The sequence below is a fragment of the Geospiza fortis genome, unplaced genomic scaffold, assembly GCF_000277835.1.
Source record: "Geospiza fortis unplaced genomic scaffold, GeoFor_1.0 scaffold192, whole genome shotgun sequence".
Taxonomy (NCBI): domain Eukaryota; kingdom Metazoa; phylum Chordata; class Aves; order Passeriformes; family Thraupidae; genus Geospiza; species Geospiza fortis.
In genome coordinates this window covers 1,961,622-1,986,391 of record NW_005054315.1, presented here as the reverse complement: position 1 = coordinate 1,986,391, position 24,770 = coordinate 1,961,622, and the positions used below count along the sequence as shown (strand labels likewise).

General features: G+C 38.8%; 1 protein-coding gene across 1 annotated transcript in view; it reads left to right on the top strand.

Moving 5' to 3' along the window:
* The window catches only part of COL4A1 (collagen type IV alpha 1 chain), a 72,727-nt gene that overhangs the window by 43,860 nt on the left and 4,097 nt on the right, over positions 1 to 24,770 (top strand). The window contains exons 29-50 of the mRNA XM_031056155.1: positions 208 to 358; positions 693 to 806; positions 1,211 to 1,378; positions 1,941 to 2,030; positions 2,614 to 2,766; positions 5,525 to 5,623; positions 5,714 to 5,803; positions 6,639 to 6,778; positions 7,643 to 7,769; positions 7,873 to 7,953; positions 8,700 to 8,798; positions 9,300 to 9,350; positions 11,256 to 11,441; positions 12,103 to 12,236; positions 15,575 to 15,647; positions 16,329 to 16,400; positions 17,733 to 17,861; positions 19,225 to 19,323; positions 19,469 to 19,681; positions 20,436 to 20,613; positions 23,403 to 23,517; positions 24,143 to 24,315. Coding sequence (XP_030912015.1) covers positions 208 to 358; positions 693 to 806; positions 1,211 to 1,378; positions 1,941 to 2,030; positions 2,614 to 2,766; positions 5,525 to 5,623; positions 5,714 to 5,803; positions 6,639 to 6,778; positions 7,643 to 7,769; positions 7,873 to 7,953; positions 8,700 to 8,798; positions 9,300 to 9,350; positions 11,256 to 11,441; positions 12,103 to 12,236; positions 15,575 to 15,647; positions 16,329 to 16,400; positions 17,733 to 17,861; positions 19,225 to 19,323; positions 19,469 to 19,681; positions 20,436 to 20,613; positions 23,403 to 23,517; positions 24,143 to 24,315 — 2,735 coding nt within the window. The remainder of the gene's footprint in view (positions 1 to 207; positions 359 to 692; positions 807 to 1,210; positions 1,379 to 1,940; positions 2,031 to 2,613; positions 2,767 to 5,524; positions 5,624 to 5,713; positions 5,804 to 6,638; positions 6,779 to 7,642; positions 7,770 to 7,872; positions 7,954 to 8,699; positions 8,799 to 9,299; positions 9,351 to 11,255; positions 11,442 to 12,102; positions 12,237 to 15,574; positions 15,648 to 16,328; positions 16,401 to 17,732; positions 17,862 to 19,224; positions 19,324 to 19,468; positions 19,682 to 20,435; positions 20,614 to 23,402; positions 23,518 to 24,142; positions 24,316 to 24,770) is intronic.

Genomic DNA, 24,770 nt, shown 5'->3' with positions numbered 1-24,770 from the left:
TTATGTTTCCTGCTGTGCACACAAGGGGGCAGAGTAGATGGATAAATGCTTGGCATTAACACTTTTAAAGGGCTTACAGCTCTCCCCTGATGTCATGTATAGAGGTCTGTACATAAGCCCTATACTGCATGATTTAAATACATATTCAAGAAATGATTTCTTTGTTTTGATGTGTAGTTTCCTAATCTATTGTGTTTCTTTGGCTAGGGCGAACCTGGTGTAGGTCTACCTGGCCCTAAGGGATTGCCAGGCCCCCCTGGCCCAGCTGGCATCCCTGGAGAGAAGGGAAGTCCAGGACTGCCTGGTTTACGTGGCGAGCAGGGCTTTCCAGGCATACCTGGACAGCAGGGATTCAGAGGTAATGTCACTGGAAAAATACAGTTCTGTATTTGTATTTTGTTTTAAAGTCATTCTCCTGCACGTGCAGTGAAAAGTCTATTCATTACTGAAATATCCTACTGATATCTTGGGGAATTGCCCCTTTCCCATCTCGTTTTTTTCCTACTAGCCACCAGTAGCAAATGCTAGCAGAAAAAGCCCTTCATCCAAGCCCAGTCTTGGAGAAGTTGGTGGCTGAATGAAGTCTTCGTTGGCCATGTGCTTCCAAAGCGCCTTGTCTGGCATCTTCAGCAAGCAAGATGTCAAACAGCATCAGAGAATGCCTGGTCTATGTTTCTCCTGTCTCCCTGCAGGTGACCCTGGTCTCCCAGGTCTCCAAGGCTTACAGGGCCCTCCAGGTGCCCCGGGGCTGGGCCCTCCAGGATTGCCAGGACCTGCTGGGCAGCCGGGACCCCAGGGACCACCAGGTGAGCAGAGAATACTCCCATGATGCTGCTTAGGAGCAGAATTTTGACATAAGTGGATAACACAGGTAAAAGTGTTGCTTGAGAACTTTTTGCAGTGTGAAGTTGATAGGGGTAGATGGGGGGGCATGCCAGTGGGCCTCCTCCATGTGGTCCAAAATGAAGGGTGAGGCCTCCTGAGAGGATTTCTGGCATTTGGATTGGTCTCCTTGGGTCATTGATGGGTTATTGATACAGGTTCAAAGCCTCTCATAGGAAATAAGGGCTCGTTCTGCTGTCTGCCTTTGAGTCTTCATCCTCTATGCCATCTAATTTGTGAATCATGGGTGGACATGGTCAGATATGCTTATTAATGGTTTTCCTTGTTTTTTGTTAAGGACTAATCCGGTATCTTCTGTTTTTCCTAGGATTTCCTGGAATAAAAGGAGAAAGGGGCTTCCCTGGTGTCCCAGGTCTAGATATGCCAGGACCTAAAGGGGATAAAGGCAGCCCGGGCCAGCCAGGAGTCCCAGGCTCTGTGGGGTTACCTGGTCTGCCAGGTCCACAGGGGGCTGTTGGACTGAAAGGATCAACAGGTAAATGCCTTGTCCCTCAGAAAACAGCATCTTTGACAGCTGTTTTATTAAGTTGTGAGTTAAAGCACACCCTTTCACTCAGTTAGGAATTGATTGATCAAAGAGCCCACGCTTGGGAAAACGCAAGGACTGATGTCAGTAAAGCAGCTCTGTTGCACATGTAACTGAACTGCTGCTGCTGAAGTCCTTTCATGGACCAAATCCAGCAGGTTGAAGGAACTAGCCTTGCTCCTGTAATAATGAAAGAGGATTATTCTGCACAGTTTTAGTGACAGAGTATGGTTTTAATAATGCCTTTCTTAATGACAGCATTGTTTGCTGTAATAGGGAGTTTTAAGAATTTGTCAAAAACCCATTAAAGACTGTTTTCTTCTGGTTTTCGTAATACTATTTTTACTGTTGTTTTCTCTGTTGGGCTGCTTTAGTTTAATCATCTTCTTTGTCCCATTTTTCCTTAAGTAGTGCAACTCCTAATATGATAGGCAGTAAATAATTCTGTTTCTTGTATTTCTTTACACTGCTTGCTTTATTTTTTTTATTAACTCTTCTTCTTTGGCTTCAGGACCCAAAGGAGAAATGGGAGTTATGGGAACTCCTGGGTTGCCAGGAACTCCTGGGCCCATTGGAGAGCGAGGGTTTCCTGGTGAAAAAGGTAAGAGAGAGATTTTCTCAAAATAAAAATTGCAGACCCCACACCTTTTCCCCAACAGAAATTGAGAAATAACCAAAGATAAGGAGTGTACTTGGCCTAAGGAACCGTTTATGTCAAGACAGTTTCCTCTAAGTTAGAAATAGTATAAAAGGCCACATTCTAGGAGCAGGCATGAGTTTGGGCACTAAAACATGATTTTTGATCAATTTTTCAAGAACATAAGGGTTTGCTAGGTGTGGGACTGCCGTACGTATTACTCCAAGAAAAAATACACTATTTGAAATTATTAAAAGCCAGCAGGAAGGTCTTAATTAAGAGCCTCAGATAATGCTCTGTATTACTGCCAAACCCCTGTCCTTATTGTTTCAAGAGTCTAAAATTACTGGCTAGGAAGTGGGAAAAATATGTCAACTTTCTGACAGAACTATTGTGGAGTGTGAAAAAAATTCATAGGAACTGTCCCAGAACATGATATTTGGTGCTCAAAATCTGAATAAATAGCTAATTTAATTTGTTGTTGTCTGCTAAATATTCTTGCAAAGTTTTATACGCCCCTATAACATTCAGTGCTGTCTCTTTATAGGTAGCCAAGGTTTCAAAGGTGTAATTGGACCACAGGGTGATCCTGGTGTGAAGGGAGATAAAGGTGAAGCTGGTCTCCCAGGAAAACCTGGAACAATAGACAACATGGACATGGTTAGCCTCAAAGGCCAGAAGGGAGATCAAGGAGAAAAAGGTAACTTTATTCTCTAACTGTGTCAATAAGTGGAATTAACACTCATATACTACCAAGCAGTGGTACTTTGAATTCAGTTTTGTGTTAGTTTTAGGCAACAGTTTTTAAAATCAAATTAAAGAGTTTTGCACAGCAAATATAGATATTTTTCTGGTGTTTTTCAATGGTATAGAAAAAAGGAATAATCACAGAGCAGAGGGGTTTTGTTTGAACAGAAGAGGTTCAATTTGTCCTTTTATAATTGATTTTACCTCTTTAATCACAAGATTCTCTGAAAATAAAAGAAATTTTAAAAGTAAAACTAGAGCTTTCCAGAAGGGGAAAGCTGTCTTTCATGTAAAACATGTAGTTGTGGCCATGAAGATCAACTGATAGTGTAAGAAAAAAAGTGAGCAGCCTTTTTTGACACACTTTCTTGTGACCTGAAGAAAATTCAGGAAAGAAATGCATTTATATCACTGATACCAACAGATCAACTTATATCAGTTTAGAAATATCTGGAAGTATGCAGGAGAAAGGCAATCAGTTTTCTGTTTAGAAACTTCATGGTTGTAGATTTGTTAGCTTTTTTAGATAATACATTCTTCTTGTTTTTTTAGTTTTACTGCTAATTGATAAATTAGTTGTTTGAAATAATTTTCTGTCTTGTATTTATTTTCAAAGAAAAAATTGTGTATATTTTGCATATTTTTAATATTTTTTCTTCTTACTATACATTATTTTTTATTTAAAAAATAAGAGTTTTTAATGAATAGTTAGTTTTTTTGTTAAAATAGAAATGTAGAGCTTAGAAGGGAGCTACTGAGATATTGTGGTCTTTAATTTCCCTCAACCAAGTCCTTTGGGCTCTAATCATATATCATGTTTTCTGAAACAATTATCATTCCTTTTATACTTTGTGATTTCTCCCCAGTTTGGCTGCATCCTTGTTAGAGTACACATTGCTGAAACAAGCAAAGTACTTCAACTCAGGCCTGGCTAGAATGAAACTTCCCTTTCTTGAAACAATAGCTGACTGAGTTTGTGATTAGCTATAATTCTTAGTCCCTTCGTTCTAGACTACTATGTAATAATCTTTCATTTTGTATGCGTGTTTTTGACTTCTTCCATCACACATGTCGTTCATTATGCTTTTTGATTTTCATTGTGATGATTTTCAAGCTTCATTCCAACTCTTCACAATCCTTCTGTAGTCTAATCCTGTCCTCTTTTTGAGCCTTTCCTTTTGAGTGTCATCTGTATATTTCATCAGTGTATTCTAGGGCAGATTCCTTTCCAGTTTGACAGTGAATCACTAATAACTATACTATGTTGTATTTGAACTGTGGAAACAGGAGAGTATCCCAGTCTTAGCTACCTCTTATCTCCATGTCCTGGCTAATTGTCAGAAGGAGATGTGGGCTCACGTGTTCTGGTTGGGTCTCAGAGAAACCTGGGCATGTGGGTAAGTAGTGCCTTGCAGCTTGGGCAGCCAGGGACTGCAGGGGAGGGCGTCAGCCAGTGAGGAGTGAGTACATCTGCCCTTCAGCTGAGATGCAGCTTCTGAGAGAACTTTTAATGAAGCTCCCGGCCTATAAAGATTTCATCTAGATTATTTTTTCTCATTTGTTTCTGATCTTGATATGTACAGTGATATGTAAAGTCTTAAAACCACATAGGTAATTTTCACTATTTCCTTATCTACTACTGGCATGTAGGATGATTAATTTTATTTTGTACCTAGAAATCTAAATTAGGCACACTTGTTACATGCAAATAAAGAAACCTTTGCTGAGAAATTCAAATGGTTAATTTCTTTGGTTTCTAATTTACTAATCTCTCCATCACTAACAATGCATGCTTGCAAACTTCTACACTCTACCTTTTCCTCACCACATGCAGTCTACAGATTGGCCTGGCTCACACAGCCTGGAAGAGTAGGTTCCAAACAGATCCCAGCCTGCAAATTTCTGCTCTTATCTCATCCTCTCCAAGCAGAAGATACTTAGTTCCAGCAGAGAAAAATAATTTAGTTATACTCCATAACTTTGCTGATCTTTTGGCTGCCTTCATTCCTCTAGACATGAATATCACAGTAATGATTTTAGAAGCTTCCAAAAGACAAATTGTGCAGAGAAGACACAGATTTTTTATGGCATATTATCAGTGATGCTTAATGAAAAAAATTGGGTTTGGACATCTTGAAATGTTTTTAATAAAAGCTGCTTACTTAAACATTCAGTGATTTATCTTCAGTAACCTGTTGTCCTGCAACTCTATGCAACAATAACAGAATTGTTTATGACCAAAAAGCATGGACATAAAGTTGGAGAAGAGGCACACTAGAGAGTAAGAGATTAAGCCTTCTGAAGGTGCTTTACATTAAATGGAACAGGGAAAAGAGCAAATTTCTGTCTTTTTCCTAGTTGTTCACGTGTGCCCTTTTAGAGCGCTGAACAGTCGAATCAATAATTTTTGTTAACACCTGTCAGCCACTTTTCAAATAACTCATTAATCTAACTCAAACGCACATTCATTCCATTTCTTTTATAGATATAACTTGCTTTGCAATTTGCACAGACACCCATAAAATTGCAATAGTTTTCAGCCTTTTTTCAGTACTGGTTTAATGATTGCAAAGTTGTGTTTTACTCAGCCATTTCCTTGTTTAGCAGAGAGAAGCAGCAGTGATCAAAAATTAACTAGAAGGATGATTATATGTAATTACAGTAAATTGTAATAAAACTGATCTCACTGTGTTTTTCTTTTTGGTGTTTAGGGGACCATGGAGAAGCAGGAGAAAAAGGGCTACGTGGGGATTATGGAGAGCCAGGAATTCCAGGGAGAGATGGTGAACCTGGTACTCCAGGACAGCCAGGTATGTCTGAAGATAACAGCAGACAGACTGTTTGTCAGGTATTTTAAACCTTGTTAATGATGGGATTCTTCATTTCTCTGTTGTCCATAGGACCAAAAGGTGATCAAGGCCCCCCAGGGTACCCAGGGGATCCAGGAGTTCCAGGACAAAAAGGATCGGTTGGTGAAATGGGTCTGCCAGGTACTGATTGCTAGGAATTTCTTATTTTTTTCCTTAATTAATATAGAACATTATGAGAAACCTGTATGGAATATTTGTTGGTGTAGATCTACTAAACAATTGCACTGTTTGCAGTGACTGAATGTTAAGCTTTTGAGACATTGCTTGTCAATCCTATTGTCATATACAAATAATAGGATGGTTTCCTAAGTTTCTATGTGCAAATCCTTTAGCTGGATCTTTAGGTTTTCTGTATTTGTTTCAGGCAGGCAGTTTTTTAAGTGGTGCCTGTTTGTGTCTCTGATAGTCTGTGAACTGCATTAAGCTTCTTGTGTATTTTCCCCCTTCTAAAAGCTTTGGTGAGCTGCTGTGTACTGCCTGTCAATTAGGAAGTGTAGGGTCTGGGAATGAAATTGCTGTGGAAGGGATTGGTAAAGAATAAAATGGAGAAGAACCTATAACTCAACATGGAAACTTTGTCTTCATTGGGATGGCTTTGTGTCTAGCATATTTAGAAATCAAATATGAAAGTCTGAAATGGTAAATGAGGACAGAAAACATATGCTGCAGAAGAGTCACTTTGTAGTACTATTAGAAATTAATCAAATAAAAATAAAGTTTTAGTCAGTTCATACTTTTAGCAAGATCTTTGTTTACTCTGAATCCAAGATTATGACTGTCTTCTATGAGTAGAGTTGATCATCCCATAAAAAGTCCCATTTAGAGAGTGAATCTCAAAAGAAAATTTACTTATTTTCATAGCTCTGAATAGCTAAAGCAACACTGAAACATCACTGTCAACACTGCTAAGGTACCACTGGTTCTGATGTACCCATTTTTTCCTTCCCTTTACTAGGAACACCTGGAGAAAAGGGTCTTCCTGGAGTACCAGGTTCACCAGGCACACCAGGGTTCCCTGGGCAAAAAGGCGAAAAAGGAGACAAAGGAGCACCGGGTTTTCCTGGAATTGGCTTTCCAGGGGCTCCTGGTGAGAAGGTATTTATACCCCTAAGGATTTGGTTATCTCTTCCAAGCACTTGAGGAGATGCTGTTGGCCTTTAAGCTGTTTTGTTATGTTTTCTATTATGCTAATTTAACTGCCTTATGAAAAACTTGAAAGGTGTGCATATGTGCAGGTTTAGATGCATTCTGTTGGATGGAACCAATATCTCCAGTGTTCTTTTTTATTATCTCCGCTCAAAATAGGCTAATTGACAGTGCTAGAAAGGTAGGGAAGGGGAAGAACTTTTAAAAATACTAAGTCAATAATGTGAAAAGGGCATTTTATGAACAGGGAAAATAATCACACTAAAATAATGTTACTGTACTTTTACAAAGATACTATAGAGTGCTCAGCTACTACTGAAAAGTGAACTGTGCTAATACTGCCTGTAAAGTTTAATTTAATCTCTAATAGTATCTATTAGGATTCTCATTTGTTTCATATTCCTTTTCCTAGCTGTGCAATGACAGTTATAATGAATTTATTAGTAAAAATGGTAAAAAATAATACCTGCTAATCTGGTAGCAAACTTACTGAGGACTCAAAAAAAGACTTTTTAAGATGATGAAGTGTAATAAATTAAAGACTAATTTTGAAAAGACTTTGTATAAGCATCCTAAAAATGCACAGAAGACTGCTCATTTTCATTTGTAGGTATTAAGCAATTGCTAGATTACTTAAAAACTCTGATAGTGAAATTTAATACCAAATTTAATCCTAAATTACATTGTGTGGAAGTGGAAAAACGATGGAATTCTTTAAATTCAGATGGATAAGAGGGGTGACATCTACCACTGCATACAGAAAAAACTGTTTCAGAATTAATGTCTGGATTTTATATGTGTTACTTCTTCTAGGGAGAACCAGGAAGAACGGGTAGTCCAGGTCTGTCTGGAGATAAAGGTGAAAAGGGTAATATAGGAATTCCTGGAATGCCAGGTGCCCCAGGTCCCAAAGGATCCCCTGGCATGGCAGGATTTCCAGGCAAGTGTTTATGCTTTTACAAAACAGAAACTGCAGTGAAAAATTGAAGTAAAAATTATATCAAATATCCCACATGGAAACACATTTTTCTTCATTTCTTTAGGAAGCCCTGGCCGCCATGGAGAAAAGGGTGAAAAAGGACTTCCTGGCTTAAGTGGGATTCCAGGTTTAAAAGGAGAACCAGGTAAAAAAGAAATATCAACCAACCAAGGACACTTAAAATATTGTTCGTCTCCAGGCGGTGGACAAAACAAAATCTTTTGCATCCTACATTCATTTTGTCTCAGATATTTCACAGTGCATTTGTTCATTTCATAAGCAAAAAAGACATTGCTTGACAATATTGACATATATCCTAGGTAAATGAGTCAATGTAGTAGTGGGCTCACATTTCTTTTGCACTGTTAGAGGAATAGATTTTACCACCTTCCACAACACCAGTTGTTGACGCAGCCATTACTTCTGTTGTTTCTGAGTTAATTTTAAAACAATTCAGTTAATCTTTATGCCCAAACCTGAATCACCACATTATCATCATTTCACTGATGTTAGAAAGGAAAGAGGTTAGTATGGAAGAGAGTAAATCCATTGCTGTTGTGAACATTTTTGATCTTGGAGTCTTCTTTTCTCAGTTTTTTGGCTGCAGGACACATCATCTTACAGGACAATGGATTGTGCTGTTCACAAGTCTTTGCTAGAGGTCCTGCATTCTAAACTCACTGAGATTCATGATAATTAGCTGTGTCAAAATCTTTAATACTTGAGCCCTGTCTCAGACTGATTTAATTCAGAAGTAAACTCAGTGAAAAGTCACACTGAAGTCATCATGCAATATCTGCTTGGTCTCTGTGGGAGCAAAAGAAAAAGTAAAGATTTTCATGAGAGAGAAAAGAAGTCATAGTTCAAATGAAAATGTCAATGATTTTTCAGGTGAACCTGGTCTTCCGGGTCCTGCTGGTGCCACTGGTCAGAAGGGTGAACCAGGTTATGATGGGATTCCAGGTGCAGCTGGTGCAAAGGGTGAACAAGGTACTGTGACTGTCATCTTCAGTTCCCATGGTATGAAAATGCACAGACACAGGCTGCACAAGAGTAGCTGGTAGAGGTGTGTCCTGGTTTTGAGTCCTTTAGATGAAACCTTAGAAAATAAAGTCAGTATTATGTCTTACAATCATCCAGTGTGATCATTTAGATAAGCAATTGTGTTTAATCAATGTAATATTGAAAGATTTTTTTTCACAAAAGCTGGTAATGCTTTAAAGAATTGTGTTTTGGCATTTATGTGAGCCTGAAACTTAGCTGTGAAATAGTGCAGCAGCCTTGCCTTTTCTTTGGGTAAGGTTTTCAGTCATACAGGACCCATTGTGCTAAATACAATACCAATACATAACAAAAACAGCCTCTGCCCTGAGGAACTTTTGCATAAGCCATTTATTTGGGGTTTGTATTTGCATAATAGAGTTTTATTCATTACAGGTTAAATGTAAGTACTTTCCCAACTTCTCATTTTTTGCTGTCTCGGTACTGCAGGTCTTCCAGGTAGAGGACTTCCAGGATTTCCTGGTGCAAAGGGAGATAAAGGTAAAACACTTATTTAAACAATTATAAACCTCCTTCCCAACATCCTATAACCATAATTTTGTAATGCAGACATACTTTCTACTTCATTCTTTTACATCCTGTGCCTTCTCAGAGCAGGCAGAAGCTCTGAGAGGTTCAAATACTGATTTCTGTTACAGTGGCAACATCTTGGAGTTAGATATACACTAAAATAGGTAATTATTCATAGTGTGGAATTCTCTGCAAGCTGTGGTGTGATGAGGTAATATAAATAACTCCCGTATTTGTGTGCTGTGCTTTTGACTCCCAATTATTTCTGTTTTCCTACTAATTTCTCAAGAATCAAAGTTTAGTGAGGCTCTGTGCACAGACAGCTGTAGGTAGTGGTTTTGTGGCCAGGATACTGTAGTAATCTTTTTGCCTGATCCTGTCTTGCAGCCCAGACATATTAATTCTAAATTAGTCATTTACTGTATCTCAATAAAGCATGTCTAAGCTATGCACAGGAGCATGGTGCAGAGATGCAAAAGATAGCAGAGTCCTGCTGAGATCCCACTGAAAATATTTATTTCCTGGGCTCAGGACTTAATTGCTTGGGTACAGTCACATGACCATGAGAATTCAAGTCCCCTTATGTTCTTTGAAAAGTGTGTCACTACACTGTGCTGTGAGAATGGTTTGATTGGCTTGATTCAGTGTCAGTTGTTCAAGGTGTCTGTAATGCACCATGCTCCAGTTAATGAAATAAGTATATCCTGGACACTAGGCTGAAATAGATACAGTAGTGAAGAAATGTCAAACTCCTGTTGATAAAAGAAATTGTGTATAATGGGGGAATTTTCAATTTTAACTATCCACAATTTTCCATTGTGGAAAACACAAACAATTCAAGTAGTTCATCCATGAAATTAACATGACACAGCAGATTTTGAAGAACTTGCACAGCTTTAAATATCAATGCCCTTCCTCACTCATTCATTCTACTAATAAAGGAAACTTTTCTGGACAACCAAAGTGATAAACCAGAATTTCTGAATATCATTTATTTACCATCTTAGACTAATTAACAGTCATTAACTACTGTGAAAGCCCTAATGTTAAAGAACTTAATAAATTTAGCAAATATTCTAATCCTAGCTCGGTAGGCATGTAGAGCACTAGATTATGAGAACACTTCTCTCACCTTCCCCATCTCATTTTGTCAGCTCAGCTCATTTAAAAATATCTGGGTTTAGAGTAAATATATATTCTACTTAAATAATTTGTGTTCTAAAGGTATTTCTTTGGTAGTTCCAAAGAAACAAGTCGAGGTATTAAAAAACCTTGTTCTGCTCAAGCAGAGACCCAGGAATAGTGTTCTCTATACATTTTGGGTTTTTTTATTATTGTACTTATACCAGTTACTTTATATTCTTTTCTCTATCTAAAACTAGATTGAATTGCAATTGTTAACTATTTGTACAAGCCTGGAAGTAAGTACAACAGATCTAAATCTAGATCTTAGTAAAAAAGTATTCAATTTTTTTCCAAGAGCAAGACCTTTTGTGCTTAGTCAAGCACAACATCCATTACTTGACTATGACAATAATAATTGCTGTGGAGTAAGGGTTTGGGGGCTTTATAATCTTTTTGTAAGGAGTAGTAGAAGGATGCTGAATGTTAATCTATTTTAAGAGTGACTAAAAATAGCCCAGTGATGAGTTTAGATAAGAAAAGATATGTCAGTCAAACTACTTTCCTCATATTTTATATCATAATGTGAAGAATCATGCACTTTTCCTGAAGTTTTGCACTTTTATAGAAATGTATGAGGTTAAGGTCAGTGTTTTCAAAAAGAATAAAGCTTACTATGAGTGGATAATATGGCAGAAGGTTTCAGTGATTGTGATCTCTCTAATGATATTCTCTTGTTGTTTCAAATCTTAGGTGCAAAAGGCGAAGTGGGTTTTCCAGGATCCCCAGGAAGTCCAGGGATCCCAGGCCTGAAAGGAGAACCAGGATATGCAGGTCCACCAGGCCCTAAAGGGAACCAAGGTCTTCCTGGGCTACCAGGAAGTGCAATTCAAGGCCCTAAAGGAGACAGAGGACCCCAAGGCCAACCTGGTCTTCCAGGTAATTCTTTATATTTAGTATTAAAGTATTGCTGTTCATTGAGGCTTGCCTAATTAATTAATTAATAATACAATCAATATTGCATATTTTTATTCATCCTCTTCCCCCAGGTCAGAGAAAAGCCTTTGTTCACAGGCAGTTTTGGCAGTATGTCCTAGAGCAGGCTGGTTTTATGTCCTCAAGCAGTTAGCTTTGTCCAGAAATCTTCCTAGTGTTGAGAAGGTTGCCTCCCATTTCCATGTTTCCCTATGGACTTCATTTACTGTTTTGAGGCATCTGGGGCTGTTTGTCCCTATGTGCTGAGGTTAATGTATTTAAAAACGACCCAGCTTGGCCTTTCCATGGCAGTGGCCTGTGCTAGAGGCTGAGGAGGGGAGTGGAGCAGGGTACAACGTATCTTTAGCATGTTTGTGCCTGAGGGTGGACTATCTGCTTGTTCTGCATATGTGGAAAACTGCCTCTATTTTCAGTCAGCTACAGCAACTACAGGCTGAGAGAGGATTGGATGAGAAGTGTCCCTGCAACAGATTCTCCTACTTATTTTCTTGAAATGTTACAACAATTATTTTAGTTCTGACCATCTGTAGACCCTGTTTGTCCTCCATGAATTACTACTCTAAGTCAATTTTGCTGCAAAATACTCTTTTCTTCTGTTTTTCAGGTTTACAAGGTCCAATAGGGCCACCAGGACCTCCAGGTCTGAAAGGGGCCAAAGGAGAGCAAGGGAGCAGTGGCTGGCCAGGGACTCCTGGGGGTCCAGGAATGAAAGGTGATCCAGGTTTCCAAGGACTGCCAGTAAGTTACTTTCAGTACACTCCAAATTTGCTGAAAGCTGGTTCTTGTAATTAATGGATATATTAATCATACAGTTTCTTGTTCAAAACAATGATATTTTATGTTCAAAGTGCCTTTGCGCTCACTGCTGATGATGTAAAGTCAGTTTGAAAGCATTTCAGTGCTCTCCTTGGAAAGGCTGCCCCGGTGAGCTAATGAACTTATTAGAAATTTATAGATAGTGAGTGGTAACATACAACACCCAAAATTAAATTTACAGTGTTTTAACAGTACGGGATGGCTGAAGCACATCCATAAATCTGGTGAATGCATTAGTAGTTAATTTTAAAGGTTGCATATTGCATGATAAATTGCCTTCTGAAAATACCTGAACTGTTTGCTTTTGTTATGAGGGCTCTCAAATAAAGTGCAGTTTCAGTACTGTCAGTGATGAAATATTGCTGCTGATTTAGAGCTACAAACAGGCAATACTATTAATACATTTTTGTCATATATTATTCATTTTCCCTGGTCTAAAATAGTCACTTTTCAGTATACTAACGAGAGTGAAGTAGAATAGGACAGTCACCCAGAATAGTTTGTCTTCTTTATTCTTTCTCTCAGGGTGTATGATCCCTTTTTCCACACTGAAAAATATGCTCTATTTTTTAACTTTTCATTCCTTCTTTCCTACTACGCTGGGAATGGAGATCATTTAGCCCAGAGTAGAAGGAGGCTCGGAGGGGACCTTATCGGAGGGGACCTTATCACTCTTACAACTCCCTGAAAGGAAGTTGTAGCCAGATTGGGGTTGGTCTCTTCTCCCAAGTAACAAATGACAGGACAAGAAGAAATGGTCTCAGGTTATGCCAGGGGAGCTTTAGATTGGATATTAGGAAAAATTTCTTCACTGAAAGGGTGGTCAGGCATTAGAATAAGCTGCCCAGGGAAGTGGTGGAGTCACCGTCCCTGGAAGTGTTCAAAAAATGTGTGGATAGAACACTTGAGGTGTTTGGTTTAGGGGTGAACATGTTGGTGCTGGGTTAATGCTTGGATTTGATGATCTTAGAGGTATTTTCCAATCTTAATGATTCTATTAAAAAAAGGACAATAATAATAAAAATAATATTTATGGAAAAAAGGATGAGAAAATTCCTAGTGTACAAAAGGAAGAGAGACTCAGGAATAAGGTCCTGATATGAAATGCAGAACTTTAAAGATCCACTTTATTCTTGATAATGCAAAGATCTAGTGCATCTTTTTCTGCATCCAGGAGTCACTTCACAGAGACTTTAAGGATTTGCTTCTGTGTTCAGACCTTTCTATATTTGATACTATACTGTACCATACCAGCTTTGAAGGTAGTAAATTCCAACATAAGCCTCCAGTATATTTTCCCTAGTTTAATAATTTGCACTGCTTTTGCAGAGAGCTAAATTTCTATACCCCAGGAAATTGTAAAGCTTTTCACTGGTTGATATACTAGTCTGAGACTGTTTGCTGAGAAAGAATGGGAAATGCCTAAGGGTTTTGATCCCATGCCTTCAATCAGAAAAAATGTTTCGCTATCCTTGAGCCATAATTCATAGTAGCAGGTTGTTAACTCAGTGTGAAATGCTGCAGTGAGAGTGATATTAAATATTAAGCTTCTTCTGGTGATACATGCAATGATGAGTTTCCACTGTTCCCAGTGTGACAGGCTCCTGCCCTGATTATGGCTCAATTGCTCATACAGGTCTCCAGGTACGTGGTTACCTATATCAGAATGGAGATTTTGTTGCAACATGAGTGACGCAACCTGTCCAAAAATTGTATCCAAAGAAAGTAAATGCAGAGATCAGACTGTGAAATACAAACCTCATGGGTTTTTTCGTGTTCATTTTAGTGTTGTAATGAGAGAAAAAACATTTTCCTGAAATAGTTTTGTTCTGTTTGGAAAAGACCCAAAAAAGTTGTTTACCAAGCTGTATCTGATGAGAAAAAAATGTATACTGTCATGGCAAATGTATTTTGATGGAAAGTTTCCAATAAGCTCCTCTTATAAATATCTTTTATAATTATAACCTAAAATATATGCATATATTTAAAACCCCTCTCTTTTAATGTGATTGACTCATAAGTGCCTTCTGAATGAAAGTTAGCCCTCCTGTTTTGGGCTTCAGAAGTTCACTTATTATGATACAAAGAGACAGCCATTTCTTTAAGCAATCCTCTACACTGTGACTATGTGACTGAAAAACCAGGGAATCTTACTGCATTCATGCCTTCCTTAGCACTCTTGAGAGTAGCATTTCTTTTGTTTAACTTTGAAGTCTTTGGAAGTTTAACTGGCATCCATTCTGAACTAGTCATCTCTTCTCCCTTTATAATCAGTGAAAAGAATTAGACATTTGTTGTTCTTCTCACCTTAATATAAACATCTAACTTGCACTGAATGAAAAATCACTCCTATGTGCCTATTTTATTGCTCTGCAAATATGATAAGATGACTTCTACTGTTGGTATTATTTTTCACTGTGTGTTTAATTCACATCTCCAGCTTCTAGGTTACTTAGCAAAGGGATTTTATTTCTTTCCTCCACCTGTGTTCTGTGTTTTATAATATAGTGAACTATCACTATCATACCAAATCAGCCAGGGAGAAACTCTAAACTATACTTACAAGCTTTTTGCAGATGATCTGCAACAGACAAAAGAAGAAAATAAACTGGCAGCCATTTGAATGACTATTTACAGTGTCTTTTGAAAAATGGTCTTGGTTTTCCTTGAAGTGAGGCTACAGTGAACTTGTTACCATTAATTTCAGGGCTACAGTTTAGAATGGTGAAGGCAGAAGGAGTTCCCATTCTGTTTGAAGTGTTTTAAGTCCTTGAGTGTTTTAGCCCTATTGAAAAGTAAAAATCTTCAGAGAATTATAAATTGTTGAGCATATTTAATTTCATCCCATGTGTGAATGTAGAAGTTTTCAAGTCTGCTAGAATTACCCCATTTAATTATCTAACTAGCAACCTCCTGCTAGAACTGCACAAAAATTAGTATCTGCTGAGGTTTGTGCTTACAGATGTTTTTCATAATTATATGGTCTATGGTTGAGAACCTTTTTACTGGCTGCAGTGCTAGTGGTACCTCATTCTGGTCTGGTATCTTTGAGGCAAAAAATAGTTCAGAAAGAGCAAAGTGTCACTCCTGTTCCTGTTGGAGAAGCTTCACAGCTAATCAAGAGAGAGAATGACCATTTCTTAAATTTAATGGCTTTGTCATATTATATTTTTTCATAGGTTTCCAGTAATACACAGCCTATTTGGGAGTTACATCATAATACTTTAGGATAACTATATTGCACATTTTCTTTTATGCAGGGTAGTCCTGGTTTGCCAGGAGGTGTTGGTCCAAAGGGTGATCTCGGACCTCCAGGAGTTCCAGGTGTTCCAGGTAAGGAGAAGACTTAACATACTCCTGAAAAGTATGCAAAAATATCTCTTTCATATCCTTCCTCTCTCAAAAGAAATGCCCAAAGAATGTTGACTCTATGTTAATAATTACTGAACAGGACACTGAAAGCTGTGTCAAAAAACATACAACAAAAGCTTTGAGATTTTTCTTAAGGTTTTTTGTCTCTTGCCTATTCTTGCATTGCAAATATTAAATGTGCACTTCCTTTAAAAGATGGATGTAAAATCGATTCTTAGATGCTACCAGTAAAGAATCTTCAAGATTTTCTTGAGAATTGAAGAGGCAAATGTTATAATTATATGTGAGGAAGTGAGCTCTGTATGTCTCTCTTGTTGAATATACAGGTGTATAAAAAATAGAGAAAAATAGAAATAGAAAAAACATAATGCTTTTAATCTAGAGAATTATATTAAAGTAAGAGAACTTTGAAGAGAAGTAAGAGAAAAAAACCAAGAAATTTATTTTCAGTCATCATTTCTTTTGTGACTTAGTGGTGGCATTTGTATCGTGTTTCTGCTAATAGTTAAATAGTACTTGAGCAAATAAAGTAATGTCTTTGTCATTGTCAGCATCATGGGGGTCAAACATGATTAGTCCACACATATCCTTCCAAATCAAGAAATTACTGAATTTTCATGCAAATATTTCCTTTGACTTCAGGTCCAAAAGGGACTCCTGGCTTCCCAGGCCTTAAGGGTGAGCGAGGTGACCAAGGTCTTCCTGGATCTAAAGGTATAATGAAGACTTTTGCTTTTTCCCCCCAGATTTTTTTGGAAAATGGTTACTTTTGATTAATTTGTTGTTATTTGGGGCTATAACTCCATCACCCTTTTGTTCTGTGTAAAAACTCAGAATATGAAACCAGGTGTCATGTATCAGCATCTGAATGGTCAGATTAGAATCATAGAATGGTTTGGGTTAGAAGGGATCTTAAAAATCATCTAGTTTCAACCTGCCCGCCATGGGCAGGGACATCTTTCACTAGACCAATTTACTCAGAGCCCCATTCAACCTGGCTTTGAATGCTTCCAGGGATAGAACTCTTGTAGCTTCTTTGGAAATCTCTGTCCCAGTGCTTCACCAACGTCACAGTAAAAAAATTGTCCTCCTTAAGTCCAATCCAAATTCACATTCTTCCTGTAAGCACTTATTTCTTTCGCACTGTTGCCCTTCCCCTGTCACTCCAGACCCTGGTAAAAAATCTCTCAGTCATTCTTATAAGCACCTTTTATATATTGAAAGGCTGCAGTGAGGCCTTCCTCAGGCCTTCTCTTCTGCAGCCTGAACAAGCCCAACTCTCCCAGCCTATCTTCATAGATCTCTTCCACCCCTCTGATCATTTTCATGGCCCTGCTCTGGACCTACTCTAACAGGTACATGCCCTCCTTGTACAGGGGAGTATTTGTACCCCCAGAGCTGCATATAATACTCCAGGTGGGCTCTTAGAGCAGAGGAGGAGCATTTCTGGCCACACTTGCTTTCATGTAGCCCTGTATTGGCTTTCTGGGCTGCAAGCAGACATTGCCGACTCATCTTGTTTTTCATCTACTTGTGTTTCCCAAGTCCTTCTCTCCAGGGCTCTTTCAATCCATTCATCCCCCAGTCTGTACTGATACTGTGGATTGCTCTGGCCCATGTGTAGGACCTTGCACTTGGCCTTGCACTTGTTGAACTTCATGAGGTTCCCACTGGCCCGCTTGTCATGTGTGTTGTGTCAGGGTGCCTCCGGATGGCATCCCTTTCTTCCAGCATATTGACTGCACCACACAGCTTGGGGCTATTTGCAGACTTGTTGAGACAGCTCCATAAAGGCTAAGGTCTGGACAGCTATTTCAGTCCACGAGAAGTCTGCTTGGCTGGAGATATCAGCATAGATAGGCTTCAGTTTGGGAAGCTTTGCAGTTTCATTCACCTGTAAAGTCTAGGACATGTTGATATCTTGTGACTGTGACAGGCTCCAGTCTCTGACTGTATAAATGGCAATACAAGGTAACTTTTTTTTCGCTTTTTGAAAAAATTGTGGTGTACTAAATACATGCTGATTTTCTTGGTTGATTTCCACAGGTTTACAAGGTCCACCAGGCCCACCAGGTCCTTTTCAGCTTATTAAAGGGGATCCTGGCTTACCTGGACCTGTAGGACCAGTTGGTCTCAAGGGATTCCCAGGACTTCCAGGTCCCAAAGGACAGCAAGGTGAGAGTTTCTAATTTGCCGCTAGAAACACATTTTTGTAACGTAAAATAGACCAAAGGTAGGCTAGATACTACAGGATCTTTGGTATAATATTATCCAATTTTTGTAAGCCACTTAAATTGTGTCAGTGATGAAGAAGCTCCTTTTTGAAGCTCATCCAAAACAGATGCCTTCCTGGTGATTTTTTTATAGGCTCTCACTCTGCAGGTATCACATCAGTATCTGAAATCAGCAGTAGGCAGAATGACTTGCAGCACTCTGCTTATCCTTTCCCCAAAATGTATTTGTCAGAGTGTCTTCTGTCATTAGTCTTGAATCCAGACTTAATTACTGTGCGTCTCTGGGAGAAGAAAGCATGAGGAAAAACACCTGATGCTGGAATGAAAAGTAATTCCTGAGGAAGCTTGTTCCATGGTCCTGGATTTCTTCTTTTAGTCCAGATACGGCATTTTTTATAAAGAGTAGGTGAACTGCAAAAATGAAACACATCAGCAAGTAAGAGAATGGAGCAAGTGGTAGGAAAAATGAAATGCTGGCACAAGGACATGTCATTCAGAATGATGGGACATGGAGAATGGGAGCTCAGGGGTGTTAAGATTCTAGGGGGAAGCTTTTTTCCTGAATGATTTATGTTGAGTTGATGGGAATTAGAGTGGAGGATAATGAGTATCTTCTTCCTAGTTAATATAGTAGATATGAAAGTTTTCTCTTGAAGGTGATGATACAACTCTGCAACTGCTGTCCTTTATGAAATAGCTATGAAACAGTCCCAGTGATTGAACACAGCATGGGTTTGCTTGTGCAGAATCCATTGCTCTATCACTAGTAGTCAATTCAGTACATCAAAACAATGTTTCTTTTTGGGTGATCAGGAAAAGGAAATCTGTGAGTGTCTGATGAGTCACAGAAATATTGCTATAGTGCTGATAGTATTAACTTCCTTCTCCTGAAGTCAGATTTGCTGAGTTTATGTAGAATTCATAGCATCCCTAAAAATTGATAAGGGGAAGACATGAAATGTGTCTGAATTGGGAAGAAGCTAAGAGGGATACCCATTTTTCTGCTGTTCATGACCCTACTTTTTTATGGTCTATTTTTGAGTCATATGATAAGCAGAGAGAGAAGCAATTCCTTTTCATATTCCAGTCAAATGCTAGTTTTTTTAGAAGCATGCTCTCTCCTTGCTTCTCCTTCTCTACTAGAGAATCACTTTGCCTGCAGTAACCCTCATATATTCTCTAGATGAATCTGCAGGAGTTTAGTTTGTGCTGAGGCATACCTATGCTGTACTGTATTAAAAGCCAAAAAGCCAGAATGATCATGAAATAATACCCAGTAATAATTATTGCTTGTTTCTCAACAGGGGTGACAGGACCTTCAGGTGTACCTGGACCACCTGGTAGTCCAGGGTTTGATGGTCAGCCTGGGCAGAAAGGGGAAGCTGGTCCTTTTGGTCCCCCAGGTAAGTCCCTACATTCTTCAGACTTAATTCCTTCATGGAAAAATAACATGTGATATTAAGTGTGAATGTATTAATTTCACTTCTTTAGTTATGTAGGGAGAGTACTGCTGTCTTCAGAAATAAAAGGAGCCTCTCTGTATTGTAGGGCCCAGAGGATTTCCTGGTCCCCCTGGCCCTGATGGCTTGCCTGGGGCTATGGGCCCACCAGGGGCACCATCTGTTGCTCATGGATTCCTTGTTACCAGACACAGTCAAACCATTGAAGAGCCATCGTGTCCGTTTGGAACAAGGCTGATTTACCACGGCTACTCCTTGCTTTATGTACAAGGCAATGAAAGAGCACATGGCCAAGATCTGGGTAAGTGGAGACCAAGTTAGAATTCAGTTAGAATTCATTACAAACCAAATGCTGCTCTCATTTGTAGAGCTGCATTGAGCAAATCTGTGTAATTGCTCTGGCTCAGACCCAGGCATCCAGAATAAGAAAGATGTTGCTACACCACAGCGAATACAACACCTAGTTACTGAGATGGCTCACGGGGTCTTGGACAGTCTGATGGAACTGGGTTTGCTCAGCCTTAACAGATATTTATGGAGAGGCCTTTATTTGCAGTCTACAGCTGTCTAGAGGAAGGGTAGAGAGTATAGAGTCCCTTCTCAGAGGGTCTCATTGACAGAAGCAGCAATGGATCACAAGTATGAGATACAATTTAATGAAACATAAATGAAAGCTCTTTTATCATGCTGATGGTCAACCATTGGAACAGAACCCCAGAGGGATGGTTGAATTTCTTGTCTTTGGAGATCCTCAAAACTCGACTAAATCTGGACCCAAGAAACCAGATCTACCTGTCAGGGCAGTAGGATAGATGACCTCTAGAGGTCTATTCCAACCTAACGTATTCCGTAATTCTACAGGCAAGACTGGACTACTCCTTTCCTTGTCCTGTTCATTCCTCATGAAGTTAAGAGGATTCACTTCCTCTGAGTAAACTGGGCCATCCAGAGCAACTGTTCTCTGCCTTTTTTAGCTGCTCCTGGAAATAATTGTTAGGCAGTTGGCAGTGGCTTAAAAAAACTGTTAAGAAATAACCTTTCACTTAACATTTCAGGCACAGCAGGAAGCTGTCTTCGGAAATTCAGTACCATGCCTTTCTTATTCTGCAATATCAACAACGTCTGTAATTTTGCATCAAGGAATGACTACTCCTACTGGCTGTCTACTCCTGAGCCCATGCCAATGAATATGGCTCCTATCACTGGTGATAATATCAGACCATTCATCAGCAGGTATGGTTTCAGTTCTGCTGTATTTATAAAGTGAAAAAGCCTGTGAAAGAGCTTAGGGTACTTTATTTTTCTGGACAAGGTTTTGAATTTGTATATTTTTATTTCCTGCCTTTAAATTTAAAGTTTGAATTCTTTTGATGAAATGTTTCAAAGTGTGCATGTTTTCAGTTTAGACTTTGATCAAAAATAAATCCATTTTGGGGGAAACCCAAAGAAATAGAATAGCCTATTTTGGGTATAATTGAAATTAAAAGATATACTTTGAAATGTTGTCTTGCAAAAGCTGTGATGTACTTTGAAGGAAAAAAAGTTGTGCATTTTTTCACAATTCTTGTCTGAAACACTTCTGTTTTTTGACTAGCCATAGCTAGAAGCTTTTTAGGGCTCAGTTTCCTTTTGTTTGAAAATGGTAGCATTTTTATCATACAGTAGACTGACAGGCTTCTTCCATTGTTTTAGACATTCTGCTTGAATACAGCCATTATTTTCTGAATTAAAGGAAACAATTGAAAAATCAATCATCTAATTTTTTTAATAATTCCAGATTCGCAGCTAGCATAAAGAATGGTGCTTATATCAGAGACATAACTGTTCTACATCAATGTAATGTTGAACTTTTGTTCCATTTGAAATTTTAAGACCACTAGAAAACCTCTTCTGGCATAATATGTCCAGTGCTGAAGGCAGAGTTGTGAGCAAGAGTGTGGCAAACTGCCCCACCATTGGATATGAGTCTGACAAGGGAATCTTCAGCTTACAGCTTAAGTGATAATCATTATAAATAGGCATTACTGTCTTTCTGTCATTGCTTCTAATCTGTATCAGCTCTTGCTGATCCCTCTTCCAGCCATATTTAATGAATGGGAGTGGAGATTGCTGGTAGTGATTTCTCAGGTACATCCAAGAGAAAGGACAATCCAAATCAGCAGTTGGTTGTATTCTGGACATCTTGGATGTTCAAAAAGCTATATGGCTCTACTGCAAAACATTTGATGTTTATTTTGCATAGTGGAATACATCTTGTATCTGCAGTTGTACTCTGTATTCTTACTTTTGGTTTAGTACCAAAGAAGTTGGTATGTTTTGAAAATGAATGGGCAGATTGAGGACAAGATTCTCAAGAGAGACTTTTTTGGTCTTACATTTTTGGTTGTTTTTTGTACGTGAATGGAAGGGGCTTGACTCTCAGAAAAAATTCAAATAGCCAGCCTCTGAAATTCATATTCCTTTTTTGCCATCTCATATCATGTAAAATAGCCTTTAACAGTCATATTTGAAACTCTTGCTGAAGGAGGTACTAACCAACACTTTGCCTTATCTCATGCCTACGGATTAGCTTTTGCACTGTAAGAACGCGTAAGTGTGTACATGTATGTACATGTGTGTGTGTGCATGTATGCTTATGTGTCTTTCTCCTTTTAGTCATGGCAACGAGTGAAATAGTTGTAATATTCATTTTAGAAAACTAGCCAAGAATCTGGAAAACTCTTCTTTCAATTTATTTTATTAGTTGATGCTTTTTAACCAACAACTTTCTCTGTCCAAATATAGAAAATGTGTAGAAGTGTCACTTGCTGCCTTGAATCACGGGACTTCTTTTCCTGTATGGCCTTCTACTGAAATACCAGAAATCTCTTGAAGCAAAGCAGAGCTCCAAGAATAGAGGCAGCTTTACATTCCTTCTTTTAACTTACTCTTTCATTGATGTCTTTCTTAAAATAACTCTCTTGCTTCTGCACTAAAGATGAAGGCAGTAGGTATGAAAGCAGTCTTCACAAGGCAGAAATAGAAGGCTTTCATTCTGAATACCTTTGCTTCTCTGCATTTTCCAGAATCCAACTTAATCCATTTTGCACTTGATTCTTTTCCCTGCTCTGATAACAGGAATCAGACTGTTTATTTTTGAATAATTTTCGTAATTGCTAACTGCAGCACCCAGTTGAAGAATTGTACAAGGAAAAATTGATTATATCTACCAAATTCCTTATTACCAGCCCCCATATTAAAATTCCAGCCCAGCTCCTGGGTTTTTTGTGATTCTGTGGAGGAATGATTGGTCATTGGATTATTCAGTAACTTAGCAGTTCTGAGACATGAAGAATTTATCTAAAGTAAAAGAACTGGTGCTGCATGCCTTTCTGGAAGTTTGTTGTGCAAATTACTTTGCTGGAAATCTCTTACTGGAGATATAGACCACAAATGTAAATAAAAAACACTTTCAAGGAAAATGCATGGGAAAGAGCCTGCATTAGATTAGATTAGCAGTGATTGCCTTTGTAAGACATTTTCCAGAGAGATGGCTTTTTCTCTGGAAGTCAGAGCTAAGTTTAGGATGATGAATTGGTGTTACTTGTTTCTGATCAGAGTAGACCACTTTTAAGTGATACTCGCTGAGATACAGTGTTTGGCTATTTGCCCCCCATGTTCATGACATTGAGCACTTTTAGAAACTTCAGTACAAACAGGACTAGAAAAAGCAAAATACATATAAATATTCAGATAAGAGGTCTCTTGTTCTTTTCTCATAGGAAAGCTAGTAGGAAGAAGACTTAATAGTTGAACTGTCTCTAAGTAAGGGAGAAATTAGAAGTTTATCAAATAAATTAGAAATTAACAAAAGAGAAAAAAGAACTGGTTGGCTGTTTTTCTAAATGAAACATTGTGATTTTCCTTTGGTTTTGAATGTGACAACATTTTCTATTTCAAGATTCCATAAAGAAAGTAGTTTCTGAATAATGAACTATTAATCCTAAAGTGCATGTAGCTCATTCATGTCTTGGTCCTTCTAGATGCTCTGTGTGTGAAGCTCCTGCTATGGTAATAGCTGTTCACAGCCAAACAATTCAAATACCACCGTGTCCTGAAGGCTGGAGTTCACTTTGGATTGGTTACTCCTTTGTCATGGTAAGTGCGCTGGGACATACTCTGAGCTGAGGAAAACATCTGTTTCAGGGTTTTGATCTATGGAAATTTAGTATCTGCCTCTGTCCCTTCAGGTTTTAGGAGGGCATTAGTCCTCCACCCTTTGTAGTGACTTCAAGAAGAATCTGATCATTTTCCCAGCAAGGCCTGGGCATGGTCTGAGACACAGCTGGATCCGGAGCTGTTAGTACTTGGCAATGGGAGAGAGGCTACTGTGATGTGGGGTGGGAATGGCGTTAAGCTGTTCAGATAAAAGCCATACCAGACCTTGTTCCTCCTGGGCCAAGAGCTAGCCCTGGCATGTTGCTTACATAGAGATAGCTTGAGTCCTGCTGTCTCTCCTGAAGGACTTCTGTGCATACAGCTGTCCCTGAAGCTGATATTGCTCATGTGTCATGCTGCTGTTGAATGAGAGAACCCAATGCCATCTCTGGAGTCTTCAGCTCCACCTTCTTGTTCCTCCTTGAGCTGAGCAACACAACAGCAGATGGACAGAACAGAGGATAAGGAGAGAAGTGTGAAGAAATATTTGTGCGAGAGAGTTCATTGCAGTTGTAGCAGAGGAGATAGAGAGTCCCTGTCTGACCAGTGCTTTTGCCTTTCCTAGCACACCAGTGCTGGTGCTGAGGGCTCTGGCCAGGCCCTGGCATCCCCTGGCTCCTGCCTAGAGGAGTTCCGCAGCGCTCCCTTCATTGAATGCCATGGCCGGGGCACCTGCAATTACTATGCAAATGCTTACAGCTTCTGGCTTGCCACTATAGAACGGAATGAGATGTTCAGGTAAGTTCCTGGTTTATTTATCACTCTTTGAGACTCAGTTGAGCCTTATCACTGAATAAAAGAAGTATTTTTTTAATGTAATACAGGTTCAAGTATTGGCTGTCCACCAGCACAGTTAATTTATGTAGTAAATTACTTTTGTAGCAGAAAGAAAAAAAAATAGTAGCTTTTGGGGGAATTAATGAATGTATCATCAGTTAGTGTTTGCAATGTGTCATTTGTATCATGTATTTTGCTTTTCAGAATAATCTAACAGTGTTCACAATTCCACTGTGTTTCTGATTGTAATCACCAAGTGGTAACTGGGATAGGCTGACATACTGATTGAAATTAAGTTAGAATATGACATTTCCTGTAAATGGGCATTAACATATAATAGAATTACTTGCAATTTGTACAGGTGTTAAACTAAGTGAGTTGAACAATTATTTACCTTTCCCTAATGTTAGAGGAAG